Here is a 17,087-nt window from a genome sequence, read left to right on the forward strand (position 1 = left end):
TGGATGTCAATAAAATTGTCTAAGTTGTCTTCTTTCCATTGGTTGTTTTTGGTTGTTTTCTTGTTTTTGTTTTCTGTAGAAAGTATCACAAGTCTCCTGGTTAGATCTTCTAAATATGTTTTGATTTCTAAGGTTGAAATGTACCTAGGTGCTATTGCAAAGTTGAGTCCTTTGTTAAATAGATGTATCTTGTCTGTGTTTAATTGTTCGTCGGATCCGTTAATTATGAGGTTAGTCAACGGTTTGTTGTGATGTCTTTTCTGTTGTTTGCATCTTAGTTTTTCTAGTTTTTTGTTGTGGCAGATCTTTTTGTCTCTGTCATTCTTAGTGTTGATTTGGTTTATGTTTTGTTGTATAAGTCCAAAAATCTCTGGTTTAATGCAACATGCCAGTTGATGGTCCAGGTTCATTTTTTGTTTTTGTAAGTCATGTAGTTCTTTGTATTTTGTGTTCAACATGGCTTTAAGTAGTTTTTTCTGTAAATTTTGAAGAATGTTTGTGTATTTATTAAAATTTTACACAACCCCTTTCAAACATGTGGTCAGCTTCCGGTCAGTTACCTCTTTCTTTCTTTGCAAACCTGATGATGACCAAAGAAGGTCAAAACGTTGTTCGCTCCTCTTCGTAAAATATTTTCTCAACCAAAAGGAGCCGTTTTTACATGTATATTTCTCTACAAGTGGGTTTCCTCGACATCACAAATGTTGTACTTTATTTTCCATATATAGTATTCTATTCTCTACTAGCTGGAACACTCCCTCCCCTGAATGGAAGTTATGTAAATTCATGATTAATGAAAGGTATCTTGCAACATGAAAAGTTGCTTCTCTTATAGGTAATTGTAAAAAAACATGCATAAATACTGCAAAACATAAAATGTAAAATGACAAACTTGCATGCATCTCTGAATGGACACAAAAACTTTCATGCCACACTTGGTTAAGATCCATCCATGTGGTGTGAAGCACTGTGCCACACTTGGTTAAGATCCATCGATGTGGTGTTAAGCACTGGCAAAAGAATGCAAAACACAAAACTGGAAATTAGTATGCATCCCCCCAACAGCATCTCCATGCCATCTACAGAGGACAAATTAGTGGAAATAACTGCAAAAATGCCCATAAAAGCCATAAAACTGAGCATTTATATGTTCCCCCACATGGACCTATTGAACCTCCATTGAAGATCCATCCACACCCTGCAAAGTAGTTACATGGATATACAACAGACAGTACTACTCTATTTATATAGATTACAAAGTACAAACCCATTAGAGTTGTGTGATGATTTATATGTGATCTCCAAGGTAAATATGGAGACGCATTTCTCTCTAAAGCTTCACAAACAAATTCATCAAGGAAGGAAAGTGTTGAATCAATCTGCAACAATAGATTAACTGAAAATTATTATAAATGAAACTTATTCAGAAATAAATATATAACATTAGTACAAATTTTATAATTGTTCTTTTAACATCTACCTACCAGACATATAGTAATCTACTCAAGTGGTTAGTATATAGCAAATCAATGCTATATCATAACTCTGTAAGTTCAGAAAAGTTAAATATCAAAAAGATATTCTAGACTTTTATTCATAAATAACACAAATATCTTACCTAACCTATAAAATAAGACTGTGTGTCACATTATGTTTCATTTCTCAAGCTAGGAGAAGTCATAAAAGTCAAAATGCGTGTATCCGGATAGAATAGTTCAATTATTATCTGCCAGGGTATGATTATAATAATAAGGTTGCGAGGGAGCCATGAAACCTTATAAGTATAGCAAATGTTGGTATCATAAACCAAAAATAAAGATGTAGCATGGGATCATCTAACCTAGAGCAAAGTACATAAAAATTATCATGAAAGTAAAAACATAAATTCAATTTTAAACTTAAATTGCTTCTGAATTAAGCTGTTTTTTATACATCCTCAACATTTTGAAGAAAACAACAAACCTCTTTAATCAACAGAGACTCTAAATTAGAAAATCAGCAAATAATTTTTCAGTTTTGTTGTCTGAACATTCCATCTTATACCTTCAGTACAACACAGACTAACAACAATATTAGATTATACTGATTTTTACCAATAATTATTCTATGAATACACAACAAGTTCATGAATGATCTCACTTCTGACTGGTTCACAAAGAAATTTACCAATGTTTGACAACCTTTACCACCTCTTTATTGGTCAAGTTTGATTTCACAATATTTATTTATTTCAGTTAGCTATGAAATGTGAGGTTAGGGTATACTATGAGGATGATATAGTAGTACATGCCCTGTTATTTTTTTATGTACTATATACTAACTTCACTTATAAATTCTATTGATCAAAATAAAAAGTACTTCAGTAATCTACCTTAGCAAGTAATTAGATAAGTTCATACTTCCCACTATTGCACCTCAATACCTCATAAAACTAGTCAGCATTTTTTTTACAAAATTTCACTCTTTCTCTCTACATGTGTACAGTAATAGTAAGAGAACACTAAAACTTTTCATGATTTAACTTTATAAACCAGAACAGATAGAAATGTGTGTCTGTGTATCTATATATCAGGTTTTTTTCTATTCTAGCTTGTAATGTTCTAGCTAAACAAATTTATGATCTACTACTAGTAAGCCTATTTTATTTTTCATCAACTACATGAGAAACTGTTAGTTTAAACAACATTTTAATTTAAGATAATTAATAGTAGTTTGTTTGCTTTTTGTCATAGTTTCTATGTTTAACTTCATTATGACAAATGTTTATTGAAATAAGAATTCACTTCTCAAATTGTGGTGGTTACACAAGTAATCCATGCTTTACATTTTTAAGTATTTTACATTTATTACAGTATATTAAAACTTGGTTTCACATCTTTGGAAATGAATCTGGTAAAAACTGCAAATTAAAATATGAGGTTGAAAAGATCTGGAAAAATAATTCTGAGGTTTGTCCATTAGTGTATCATTGCTTTAAATGCTTTGCATTTGTATCTTGGTCTTAGATGAATAGCATCTTAATGTATTAACCACTGCATGAGTACTTGCACTTAAGACATACAACTTATGACATTAATATGTTTTAACCCTAAGCTAGATCTTCAGAAATACATACTGTTAAGGTAAACTCTCCTTACCACAAAATTTATTATCTCAATACATAGGGCCATTCTCAAGTAAACTTTAAAACTAGTAGATGAAGGATATTAAAGGTTTTCACATGAAGAATAAAGTGATTTTTTTTTTTTTTGGGGGCTTAGGTATTTTACAAAAAAGCAAATAGCATGCTTTCCAGACCATGAAAGAAGCAGACACACCTACAGTGTGAAAAACATGGCTGTAGATCCTCTTTAAATATCTTCAATTTCAACTTAAATCAAATCTTGACTGAAAATGAAGAAAAACCCTTGAAAAATACATTTATTTCATTTGCTTTACAAAAATAAGCTTGGTTTATTTTTAATTTTGCACAAAGCTAAACAAGGGCTATCTGCAATAGCTGTCCCTAATTTAGCAGTGTAAGACTAGAGGGAAGGCAGCTAGTCATCACCACCCACTGCCAATTCTTGGGCTACTCTTTTACCAACAAATAGAGGGATTGACCATCACATTATAATGTCCACACAGCTGAAAGAGCAAGAATGTTTGGTGTGATGGGGATTCGAACCCGTGACCCTCAGATTACAAGTTGAGTGCCTTAACCACCTGGCCACGCCAGGCCATAAAAATAGGAGAAATGGATGCTTACTTATTGTGTGAAAATAAGAACTCATAATAATGAACTCTAAAATACAGACAGATTAGAAATGCTAGCAAAGCAAGCTTTTTCTAAAACAAATGACAGAAGATGGTAGTTTTATACTTGGATTATCTTGGAAATGATTTTTGTCCCACAAGAATATATGTTCTTATGAAGATTATATATAATTCTGTAGCATTATCTGCATTGTGCAAAACAACAGACACTACATTATTTTAATAGATTATAGTGAATCATGGAATGTTTCTCAATTAAAAATCCTCAACCATATTTTTAAAATGTGATTTTGCTAACATAAAAATTATTGGCTATAAATTAACACACTTCACTTCTAATTATGAAATAAGCCTCATAAATAAGGTTTAAACACAGAAAGCTAGTAAACTGTTTGAAATGAATAGGCTTACAATTGTTATAAAAATTAAATTAATTTCATACACTTTTTTTTTTCCAGATTAATCTGTTCACTATGCCTCAAAGACAGAAGTGTGTAAAATATAGCATTTCAGATTTATCTTTTGTTCCCACAAGTGACTGCTTATGAAGTTTTTCCTTCAGTACCCCAACTCACTAATTGGGCTGTACAGTGAGAGACAAATGAATATACAACATTATCTACATATACAGTATAGCATTCGCAAATTCTTCATTTCTTAGAACATAATATAAAGTTCTGTCATTTCTAACAAAGAAAGTTACAAATTTCATGATAGAATGTGTATCTTTTGTATTCCATATAAGACTTGTAGTATGTCTACATAAAGAAATTAAAAATTAAGTATTATATTATATGCAAATATATGTAGTAATGCATACATTCTTAAATAGCAGTGATTTTTTATTTCATACAGTCATACTTTGCTATAATGATGTTTAACAAAAAACATGTTTCCATGAGATATGTATTAAGCATAATAATGTATAACAGTAAGTTAATGAATATATCAATCACAAATACCTGGTTTAATAAATCTGTTGTAATTTTTGAAATAATTTTTCAGGATGAATGTCACTCACTATGAGAACACCTTATTCAATACTGTTATGTAATAATATAATTCATTAAATTAATAATGTATTTTTTGCATTTAAATTAATTACATGTTGCTCTACATTAACATAATGTCCATTTTCAATGCAAATATAAAATTAAGCAGAAATGAAGGAAATCAATTAATATGTTTACAATAAACTTTTCATAAAATAAAACCACATTTTAATTAAAAACTAAAATTTATGTTTAATACATTTACCTACTACCAACTTATACTTACATTTTCCACATCAGGTAACTTGAATAATTTTGTTCTAATATCAGGACTACCAATCAGCCTCAAAAGCTCATTTATTTTCTTTAAAAAAGAGAGAAACAGTGAATACTTCAAACAAATATCATGCCTAATTATTATTTTCACAAACAAACACAAAGCATTTCTAAACTTGTTCATTGTGAGTTCTGTTTCACATACAGCAAAAATTGGACATTCTGAATGAAATTTTTAATCATTTCATTAGGTTATTCCATATAATTCATATCAATATTAAAATTCAACTCTCTTATACATATTTTCATAAATACACAATTATTTCTAGCCTTAAGAATTTACAAGATAGTTGTTAAGTGAAGAAAAATTTCAAGACATAATCATCAGCATGTTCCTTAAAGAGGTACATTTACACTCTTCTAACAGAAAAATGTTGTGGTATTTCTGTTAGAGAAATACATAAACAAATAACCTACTCCTCCTCCATGTAACAACAAGTCCAAAGATTTAGTTGAATGTAATGATAACGTGAAAAAAAATTGTCAAATTTAGTTTGTTTCTTTTCTAATTCACAACAGTATTAAGACGTTAACAGTCACATAACCCACCAGAGGGTCACACGGTACAACTAGTACTGTGCCCTGTTACCTCCAGTGATAAACAGATCATAATATTTAAAATATATACATTCTTTGTGGTATTTGACACTAGGACTTTGTGATTGCTTTTTAGTACTTCAGGAATGTTCTTGTTCATGTAATAACATTCTGATTTTGATGATCTTCATAAAAAAACAAATTAAGAAATGAAAGCATAAAACATTACCTTTTATTCCATATCCAATATAGTACAAGTAAATGCATTTTTCAAGGAGAAAATTACACAATACTTTGAAATTTGTGAAAAAAACTAAAAATATATTTAGAAAAACGTTTTCACATCAAGAAGAAACAACAAAAATTAACTTTGTGAAAAAATATTTCATGCACAGAAATTTTATTTTAGTGCTCAAATAGTAAATATTGTTAGTAACTTTAATTCAAACATTCTAATCAGTAGGCTGGATTACCTTTACATTTGCCATGGTATGTAGGAACCTTCTTGATCTTTTGACTGTTTTCTCTGTCACTGCGTGTAGCATCCTAGGCATTGTTTGCATCTTCTTCCTGTTTCAAGCATTCCTGGTTTCACAGAATTCTAGTTCAAAACAACAGAAGATGTGTTTTGTGCTTGTTGAATTTCCAATTCTTCGTGCAGTGACTTAGTAATAGCTTGTCTGAATTCAGCCGTCTGTTGTCTTTTCTCTGAATTTTTTAAGAATGATAAGTACATTTATAACACCTGTATTCATGAATATTTAAAAGACAACTTTGTAATACCATCAGATTGTTTTTTCCTAAGTGGCATGAAGTAACTTGAAATTTGATCAGAAACATCAATACTTTGCTTTCCAGAATTATAGTATGCAATCATTCCTGGCTCTTTTATTTCTTCAATGTTGAAATTTTTCTTTCCATTACTAACAATCTTCAAGTCATGTTTTGTAGACAGCATCAACTCCTTCACTTGTCTTGCCATTTTGCAACAACTATGCCGTCATTTTCTCTATGCTCTACTATTTCACATTTTTTCAGTTTTGCTGTTGTTATACCCTTTAGGCTACTAATTCTGATTTTGTGAAATGTCATTATGAGTTTACCAATCAAGTAAGGACTTGACAAAAAATTAGATGTATAGTAAGTGTCAGTAACAATGGTTCTTCCTTTTCTCAAATATTTTTCTGCAAGATCTAATACAGTTTGAGTACTATGCATAGCATCTTGTGTAGGTATTCTTCTTTGTCCAGAATCCTCTCTCCCAAGATACACATAACTAGTGAAAGTGTAACCACTGCAATCACATAACTTCTGTATTCATATCTGTCGGCTACACCTAAATTATGCTCAAAACAAGAAATGACCATAATATAGCACCATAATTTCATCAAGTACTAACATCTCACCAGCTATTATAGTTCCAAAGAAGGTTTCTCCAGTATTCTAAGCAAGTTTCTTATCAGCAAAATGTGTAAAGCATGATAATAACTGCAACTGATTTTGTGACATTATCCTTGAAATGAGTGATTCATGTAAAATGTATTTCTGCTCCAACATAGTTCAATTTTCAGGTATTCTATAACTCCTACAAACATCACTGTTGGTAAAAATTGCCTCATTTCCATAGTGTTAGTGTCTCTCCAATCTTTCATTCAGGATTTTTGATGAACCTGCTTATTCATAATTACCCACTGAGCATTCAGATTTGTCTGTTCAACCAAAAGATTATATATTTCATCAATCACCATAAGAAAGAATGTATCAATTGGTTTCATTAAATCTTGCTGCAGATTAGTAATTCCAGGTAGGCTTGGTGTGTTAGTAAATGAGAATATCCTAACATGTGTTCCATTTACTATATGTCATATGATTGATGGTGATGGCATATAATAAATTTTTCTATCAGAGATTCCACTTATGCTACAAGTAAGTTCATTTTCTGCAGTATCTGATATAATGTATCTTGGACTTTTCATTTCCTCTGGAAGATCCACAAAATTGTTTTGGTTTTTTACTTAATACTTAAGCCATTTTCTAAAATTCTTATATTTATTCCAAGGCCTACACTAAATTTTGTCTTATTACTGTTTTACAAAAAGTATATATAATTACAACCAAGAAGAAAGAAACAACAGTTAATGATGTAATCATACAAAAAATTCACTACCACATTTTCATGAGTATAGTGTGATTCACTGACAGACACATCCTGAAAACCACTGCAAGTATATAACTGAACATAGAGTTGCCAAATCTAATCATATTATGAACCTGAGTATAGTGTGAAGGTTCATACTGAAGTTTGCACCAGAATGTGAATTAACATATAATGCAGTAGCCAACATGCTAAGTACTATTTACTGTTTAATATACATTCATGATAACAGAAGAGCACATAGGTTCAAGATATCTTGATAAAAATGACATAAAAACCATATAACCTAAGCACTTTTGAAAGGTCCACTTTTTGAAAGTGCTTTGGTTATAGGGTTTTTACTTCATTTCTACTTTATTTTATACAATTACATGTTTTTCAGTTGAATCAACTAATCTCAGTATACAGTGCAAAATTCCATAATAATAAGGTATCAAGTACATGTTTGAAATTCATTACTAATTTTAAAAATGTAAGATTAAAAACAGGTAAGCATACCTTTGAAATAATGAAAGCTAGAATATCCACATTGTAAAGGAGGGAAACATCAAAAACCAACAGAAAATACAAAACTACAAGATGCAGGGCAGAAAGACTACAACAAATACTTAGCCAAGCAGAGTTGGAGTAGAATCCAAAACCAGAAAACAATTTGGAGTGGATCAGACTAATAAAAAGACTGGACTAAAAGACAGCTCAAAAAGAGTACATTCTTCTCCGCAGAATTATTGCTTATAAAACTGGATTATTTGTTTGAATTAAAGAATAATGACCAGTTTTGTAAGCAATAATGATGTATTAAAACTGCAAAGCCAACAGGAGCCACAGGTGGTGACATAAACAAGTAAGAGGCAAACTATGAATGGCAATCAGTCTAACAGCAACATGATTTGTCACATGGTTAGTGTTCTGGATTAAATTAGAGCTTTGTCCAGTAAACAAATGTCATGCAGGATCAGAAGAAGTGAAATTTGCCTAAAGTAACAGTGTTATTTATGCTGTTTTGAAATAAGCAAATAATCTTCCTGATGCAGAACCAACTGACAGGGTAGCTAGCACCACTGTTGTATGGCAAATTAATCAAAGAAAAGATGCCAATCCTTCAGAGAAAAGAGGTCTTGAAAACCATTTTTGTATCATATGCAAAGCACCAATAAAAATCTCAAGATCTCAGTCCTCAGCCTATGATTATTAATACTCTTTTATTGGCTACTGAAATGCTTCCATCAATATTAGAAAGACAGAATCATTGAATAAGTTTGAAAGAAAATGTCTTTTCTAAGCTTCTTCCATTGTACAAGATATTGTGGATCCCTTCAATGTCTCTACTATTTTGTTTTTGAATTTTGCACAAAGTTACATGATGGCTATCTACCATAGCTGTCCATAATTTAGCAGTATAAGATTAGAGGGAAGGCAGCTAGTCATCACCATCCACTGCCATCTCTTGGGCTACTCTTTTACCAAAAAATTGGAGTGACAATCATATTATAATGCACTCACAGCTAAAAGGGTAAGCACATATGTTGTGATGGAGATTCAATCCTGAGATCCTCAGATTATGAGTCAAGAGCCTTAACCACCTGGCCACGCTGGGCCTATCTCCACTTGCAGAAATGGTCTATAATAAAGGGGTGGGGCTATTCGTGACACCACAATGAGCAAAAATGTCACCAAGAGTTTTCTTAACTTTAGTGCTTTTAAGATGCAACAACCACTTACATATTTGCTAATGATTAAACAAATGTTAAAACTGATCAAAATAATGGTAATACTTTAAACTGCATGGCATAAAAATAAATTTACTTGACATGCTATTAAATATTTTTATCACAGTTAATAATACATTAATGAAAATTACAATTTATCACCAATTTTATCTACCTCAATAAAATAAATAATCCTATCATTAGAAACACTTGCTTTAGTCATCCATTAAGTGTTGAAATTACCTTCTGTTATTGAATTATATAAATAGAAATATGTCAACTGTACATCATTATCAAGAAATCTATTTAATTCTTGCTGAATATTAATTCAATGTTAATTAAAAATATAATTCTCTAGTAGTTACACTTAAATTATATTTTTTAATTCAATGTCATTCAAAATGAGTTTAACTGTTGTTAAATGTTCATTTAATATCAAAATTTACTATTAACATGTGCTATACATATGTAAGTGCAAGACAATGAATATCCATGCCATACAATTTAAAGCATTACCAAAATTATTTTTCTACATTTCTTTATGGTATTCATTTCTAAGTAGACTTCTTCAAACTATAACAAATATGTCAAAAGTTTTATATTTCTTTCAGTTATTGTTCTGCATGTTCATAACGAAACAAACAGCTTATTATTTTTAGGTGGTCAATATATATCAATGTGGGACAACTGACAGAAGTATTTATAACAGCAAATAGCTATGTTTGGACACCAGCATAAAAAACGTAATTAAATGTTTGTAGACAATTAGTCTGACAAGTAAAATACTGACTACAAATTCAATTGTAATAGTACCATGTTTTATTTTAAAGTTTGGTCGCAGTCCTGGTCTCAGCATGCCAGGTCTCATTCTCAATACTATCTCTAGTGGATACTTGGGACAAAGCAAAGAAAGAACCAAGTAGTATCCAAGGATGAAATCAACAATATTAAAACAATACAATTGTAGCATAGAAACATAAATAAAATATATGGACAAATAAGTGATAAAATAAAATATAGGCGATCCCCACCCTAGTAGGAGATAAAACATCTTGTGATACTAGTCCTAGGTTTGAAATATCTAGTGGCATGCAAGGAAATGATGCAGGAATAGGAAAATACCTTCTATGGTAACACTCCTATATTCATGAACAAGGTCATAGGGTGATAAAGAAATACTTGGGTTGTAAGGAACAAATGCTAAAAAAAGTTAAAGAACATGCAAGATTCCTGACTCAAAAAATGAATACATGTTTGCAAAACATAAGATGAGAATGTATTTAATTATTGTATCTTTCTCATTTTATAATGTTAGTTTCAAAGCCAATGTTATTAATATTTTCAGGAACTCTGCAAATGGTTAATAGGTGTTGGGCAGAATATCCAAGAACTCATGGCAGACAAATTCCAATGATCCTTAAAAATAACCACAAGCAGTAAACAGAAACCTCAAACTACAATTACAGTGATTTTTGTGAAAATAAAATAGCCAAAAATTATAAACAAATTCATTATCATACTAGTTTGTGAATGGAGTATGATGTTTAGAATGAAAATTATTATAAGGTATAAACAACCAATGTCCATTCTCTCAAAAATATTGTTCTTTCAAAATGAGAACACTTGGCATTGAAAAGACATAGAAAATATTTATCAAAAGGATAGTCTGGATCAGTCAGAGCAGATAACACAATAGAAGGAAAAATAGTCATGTCTATCTTAAGTAGCCCAGTTTTAACAAAACAAAAGTTCAGAGCCTTCTTGGAGAAAAAAGAATAATATAAGCAACACCAGCAGTAACAAGAACTTCCTCATTGAAATGATTAGCAAAATAAAATACATCTTTGGAAAAGATGATAGAATAAACAAGTCGCAAAGGGTTCTAAAGGAAAAGTGATGCAACTTAAGATTTAAAATGCACTATTAAAATGTCTAGATGCTTTGGGAAGAAAAATAAAAAAAAACTTGAAAAAAGTAAATATGCAGAGGCATATGACTTCTATGCACTAAAAGTGACTGACTGTACAGCTTTGTAGCATGCAAAAAGAACTATAGTAACACTAACCATAAAAAGAGGTATACACACAAAATATAATAAACTGAGGCAAGCTACTAATGAGTAGTATAAAGACAAAACACCAAATTCCATAGACACCCCCACCAAAAGATAGAACACCATGACTGGTATACTGCCAGGAAGAAGCATCTGCAAGAATGTGAAAACATTTTGAGCTACTCAGAAAGAGAAACCAGTTTCACTAATAAAGGGCTGCCAGTAGGCAACAAAAATCATTTTGGAAGATGTACCCTTTGAGAGGAGCAAGAAAAGTGAAAATCATATGGAAAAGATAAGAATAGGGCAACAAGAGGAAGTTGACAGTGGAATTAACTTATCTTAGCCAATACTCAGGAAGAAAAAAGAAATTATGATGAAGAAAAGAAAAAGAAAAAATCCTCCTAAGATGAGCTCAATACATCTACTGCCAGGGAAATTTGACCTGAAAGTGGAAACCAACAAAGTATCAGAAGTTGATAAACTACCAAACATTTGGTACAACCAATAAAATACCCACTCAATGAAAAACATTACATGAATGTAGTCAAAATGACCAGAGGAATCACAGCCAAAAAAGATAGACTAAATCCCAATCTGCCAACTGATATATGTCACAACAGTCAAAATATGAGTATTAAAACACAGCAGTGGTTTAACAAGAGCAGAAATGCCCGACATTCATGTGGAGAATCCCAAATCTCTAACTCAAGAATGTGAAAACAGGATATCTGACAAAACTACAAATCTAAAGATAATAATCTTCCAACACATCACCCTCATCCTAAAGATAAGATTCAGTCAAATGATCCAGATACAGAGGTGGTGGAAAAAAAGGAAACTCATGAATGAGCAATAAGGTAATCAAGAGTAGAAGGAGAAATTCTAATAAACAACAAATTAGAGGACAGTTTCAACAAAGAGGGCAATATTCCATTGATACTATCTGGAGTAAATATGATCTATGGAAACTGCCATATAAAAAAGGAGCAATCATTCTTAAATCAGGGGAAATCTCCTAAATGGAGATGGATAAAGAATTCATGAGTGTTAACATAAAACCTTAGATGAATGAGATACTGAGTAGGCACAATCAGACTTGAGTTCAAGAATAATCCATCCCAAATAAGAAGTTAACTCAGAAGTTCAATTCAACATGAGCCAACCACTAAGCAAGAATCTTCTAATAATCCATATAACAATCACAAGTGATACTGAGTGTGTGTAGACCAGCTAATGGTTTAACTAAATTTCCTGTTGTCTTTGACATAACAAATGTACAAGATTAAAAACCATGATGAAATGCTAAGTAAAGTATCAAATATCACCTTGTTGTGAAAAAAGTTCCCAACACTTAGATTCAAAATCAAATAGAAATTGGAAGAGTAGAATTTGAATGAACAGAAAACCGAAAGAAACCAAGGGTCTACAAATAAACATATATCTAAGTTGAGCCCAAATGTCTAGATGAAACAGTAATCATAACAATAAATCAATTAGTAAGTCATAAAGATCCATCTTTCCTTGATGCTAGATCATACTAAAATTAAGAATAGATGTGAAGAGTATCTAAAAACATTACACTGAATTCCAGAAGAGACTGAACATCAAGATGCACAATGGGATAAAATCTTAATCCACTCCTACTCACAAGTTTCCTTTGAAACAGAAAATAATGGAGATAAAATACCTGCAAAAACAAATACACAAGAAGGTCAGCTGATTAAACTGTACAATCTAACAAAAAGCATCAGCTCATAACATTATCCTTCTTGAAATGAAAATATATCAAAATATGGCAGTTGTTCAACCTTTTATTTAATGTTGATTAAAAAACAAGTACCTAGAAGCACAGCCCAACAAACAAAAATGTCAAAAGAGCATACCAACCCTGCGGTATGACCCAAAGGTAGGGAATACATTAAAGCAGATGCATAACCATGATTAAAATAATTAGAAGAATGACCATAACTATTGATGGTGCAGAAAAAAGAATATTTCAAAACAAATCTTCATATACAGGACATAAAAACTAATGATGGTTCCAAGTAAAAAACAAGATGTAAGTTCCCATACAACTCAAAGCAAAGGTAAAAAACTTCAAAAGGACAAGTAGAAAGAGAATATAAAATTTTATGAATACAAGACAAATTTTCAAAAAATATTCACAATCCCAGTATCAGAAGAAAGTGGTAAAAATAAATGAATCAAGTATGGAAATCATCTCATGTGAAGAAACACCACATCTAACAACTGAAAAAAATGAAACTCGCAGATGTTTCACGAGGATTAGAGTTAGCACTATAACAAACAAATCAATTGCTAAAAACTCTGAAGGTAAATACACCCAGGCAACAAATTGACCTTGATCAAAAACAAAAGAAAAATGTAATTATTATACAAAATAAGTGTTTACACAATTATGTTATGCACTAGAAATACCAGCATACAATGACATGAATACATTACAATATTAGAACTGCATGATTTTTGGTGGATATTATTCACTTTACTTTAATTCTGAAATTCTTATTAACAGGTCCTCTAATCTTGTTGTCATATCCAGTAATCCATCACAAATATTTTATGAAAGGTTTTGTGTTTAAGTAAGTATCACTCACTATCTAATATATTAATTACATCTGATCTGAAAAACTCCACCAGAACCGCAATTGTGTGTGAAAAGAACATCACCAACATTTACTTTAAACACAAATTTTTCTAGACTCATATATCTTCATATTAAATGTATCCCGTCATAAATGAAATGTACCAACTTTGATTACAATGGTCTTGGTTTGTGGTGTAACAAACAATTACAAGTAATATGTTAGTTACAACTTTGCATACATATTGAAACATTATAATACTTTAAGGCTATATTATGTTTGGTATTAAGCACAAAGCTACATAATGAGCTATCTGTGCTCTGCCCACCACAGGTATTGAAACCCAGTAACTAGCAGTGTGAGTCTACAAACATACTGCTGTGCTACTGAGGTGGGAACTGTGTGCAACTGGCAAAATGTACAAGAAAGGCCTCTACTGAGTTACAGAAGTTCTAACAGTTGTGAAGATAGTTGTATCAGAAAGAATGTGGCAGCAAAGTAAATAACTGACTGTTAATAAAAGGATTAGAGCAAGAAAGCACAGCTTATGCAAAATCCCCTGAAGCTTGATGCTGCTTACATAATAAGTAACATAGAAGATGTGAGAATGCAAAATTATGGATAAGTGATGCATGTTCTGCAATGCATAAAGCGAACTTGGAACTTGTTACTCACTTTTTGATAACAGCATGAGTTCAAACTTGGCTAGCAAAAGTTTTCAGTGCTTCAGAGACAAGTCTGCCTGATTTGAAAGATACAGTTTCTCTAATGTGAATGTTTACCAATACATAATCATGCATGTGCATATATGCTTATAACAAATGCAGATATTTGGTCAGTAGCAGGTTTAAACACAATAGCAAATTAGTTACAGCATGGTGCACCTTCACTGCCAAATTGGTACATGATATGACTGTGTAACGCATTATGTCATCATCCATGGGCATGCACACTCAGTATTATAAACAAAAAATACATTGTAAAAGTGTACAATTTACCATGCTAAATCATTTAAAGACTATAAAATAAAATTGTATATAAATACAATCACTCTGTATTTCTTTCTTTCCTATGTAAATCACAACCACTGTTTGATGCAATCAATGAAAGATATGAATATCATTCTCTGGTGTTCCTTCTGTCTTTTCACTGCATATAAAGAAGAGGATGTACATATGCAGTGAAAAGATAAAAGGAACACCAGAGAATGATATTCATATCTTTCATTGATTGCATCAGATAGTGGTTGTAACTTAAAGAAGAGAATTACATATGATGAGACCTGGGATGGGGCAAAAATGCTCCACATTAAACTAGAACTACAAGTTTGCAATCACATAACACTGATATATGCATTTTGATAAATATATCCCTAGATATTCTCTAGTTTTTGTAATTCCACAAATGTACAAGAAAAAGGAGAATAAGTAATATGTCAATCAAACTATAACAGGCAAAACCAGAGCTAATCAGGCCTTTTGCCCCATACCAGATCTCATCAGTCCAGCTGGGATACAACAGATGTAGTAGTGGTCAATCAAGGTGCTATCCAGATATTCCAGACATCCTAACTTTCATTAACAGCCAGACAGCTGCTACCATTACTTACAGTTATTACTGAATGGCAAACAGAAAATCTCATAAATGTTTCATTAAGAAATATCACTTGACAAATTGGGTCAAAACTCCCCTTTCATCTGAAGATTTCATAACCACACTAGCTTCAGATTGCATAAATTTTTCTAACTGCTGAATAATCAAGTGGTTATTGGATATGGTAATAAATACATCTTGTCATGAAACACCATTTGATTGCAAGAAAAATAAATCTCAACATCCTTACAATATGTAAATGTTTCTAAATTCCTTGTACTTATCTCCAGTTGTACACAATGTTATGTTCCAGAGTTATTAACATCTGTTAGCAGAATGTCCTACTCATTTACAATTCTGACAGATACCCATAGTTTTAGGTGTTAGAGTTATCCTTAAACACACACACAAAGTCATGTAACAGTGCATCATGAAATATTATAAAACTTAAGAAATACAGGGATCAAAAGCCAAAAAACTTATGTAAGCAAAGTGGGTAAAATGATACAGTATTATGAATACAATAAAAGAAGTGAGGTTGGTCCATTTAGTATGTTTTCCATGTATACAGCATGATATTCTTATTATGTATTCTATAATACACGAAAGAAATTTCATCTTGCATTGGAAAAGGTTTTGGGGTTATAAAGGTCACTGAAAGACCACTTTATTATTGCACTCATGTTGTTTTTTGGTGGGGACTATTGTTTGTTCTTAATATACTTATATTACACTTTATTTTATCCTGAGCCATTTTAATTAATAAAACATTTTCATTAATGGTTTGAATAATTTAGCCAAAGGTAGTTAGACATAATTTGATGCAATAAATTAAAGGGAATGATTCACAGTTATATATATAAACAGATACTAACAGGTTTTCTACCACCTAGAAACTAGTGTTACAGAGATTCCCAAATTAACTGTATTGTATTGGTTATGTCAAAATACACATCACAGCTATTTACAGAGCTATATTCAAAATTTAATAAACTATTTTATTACTATTTATATGAATAAACTTGGCATCAAAATTTAGTTAATAAATCAGATTTTAATGTTAAAGAAATTTTAAATTCTTAATTTACAAGGAAGTATACTCTTCAAACTCCTCTGGTATGAAACTTGGAACATTTGAATTCCAGGTAAGAAACTTGTCTTCCCTCTTCTCTAATTTATTTAATTCCCCTCTGAGAATTATAGAATTTAATGTAAATTACTTATTACAATATTGATAACACTCAGGAAGAGAAAACATTAACCTTTAATCTTATTTGTTTACAGAGCCATAAACCACAAAACAAGACCCACTTGCTATACCCACCTGTAACATGCTCTCCTAACAAA

At 31.2% G+C, this 17,087-nt stretch overlaps 1 protein-coding gene across 12 annotated transcripts in view; it reads right to left on the minus strand.

The window, feature by feature from the left end:
- The window catches only part of LOC143249751 (AP-4 complex subunit epsilon-1-like), a 140,894-nt gene that overhangs the window by 19,176 nt on the left and 104,631 nt on the right, over window positions 1-17,087 (minus strand). For 10 of the 12 annotated variants that reach the window (XM_076500100.1, XM_076500102.1, XM_076500101.1 and 7 more), the window contains 2 exons: window positions 5,035-5,112; window positions 1,268-1,379 (listed from right to left, as the gene is read on the minus strand). In XM_076500100.1, the coding sequence (XP_076356215.1) occupies window positions 1,268-1,379; window positions 5,035-5,112 (190 nt within the window). The remainder of the gene's footprint in view (window positions 1-1,267; window positions 1,380-5,034; window positions 5,113-17,087) is intronic. The other 2 variants (XR_013027926.1, XR_013027927.1) reach the window with 1 other exon arrangement.

This window comes from Tachypleus tridentatus, chromosome 4, assembly GCF_004210375.1.
Source record: "Tachypleus tridentatus isolate NWPU-2018 chromosome 4, ASM421037v1, whole genome shotgun sequence".
NCBI classification, from domain to species: Eukaryota; Metazoa; Arthropoda; class Merostomata; order Xiphosura; family Limulidae; genus Tachypleus; species Tachypleus tridentatus.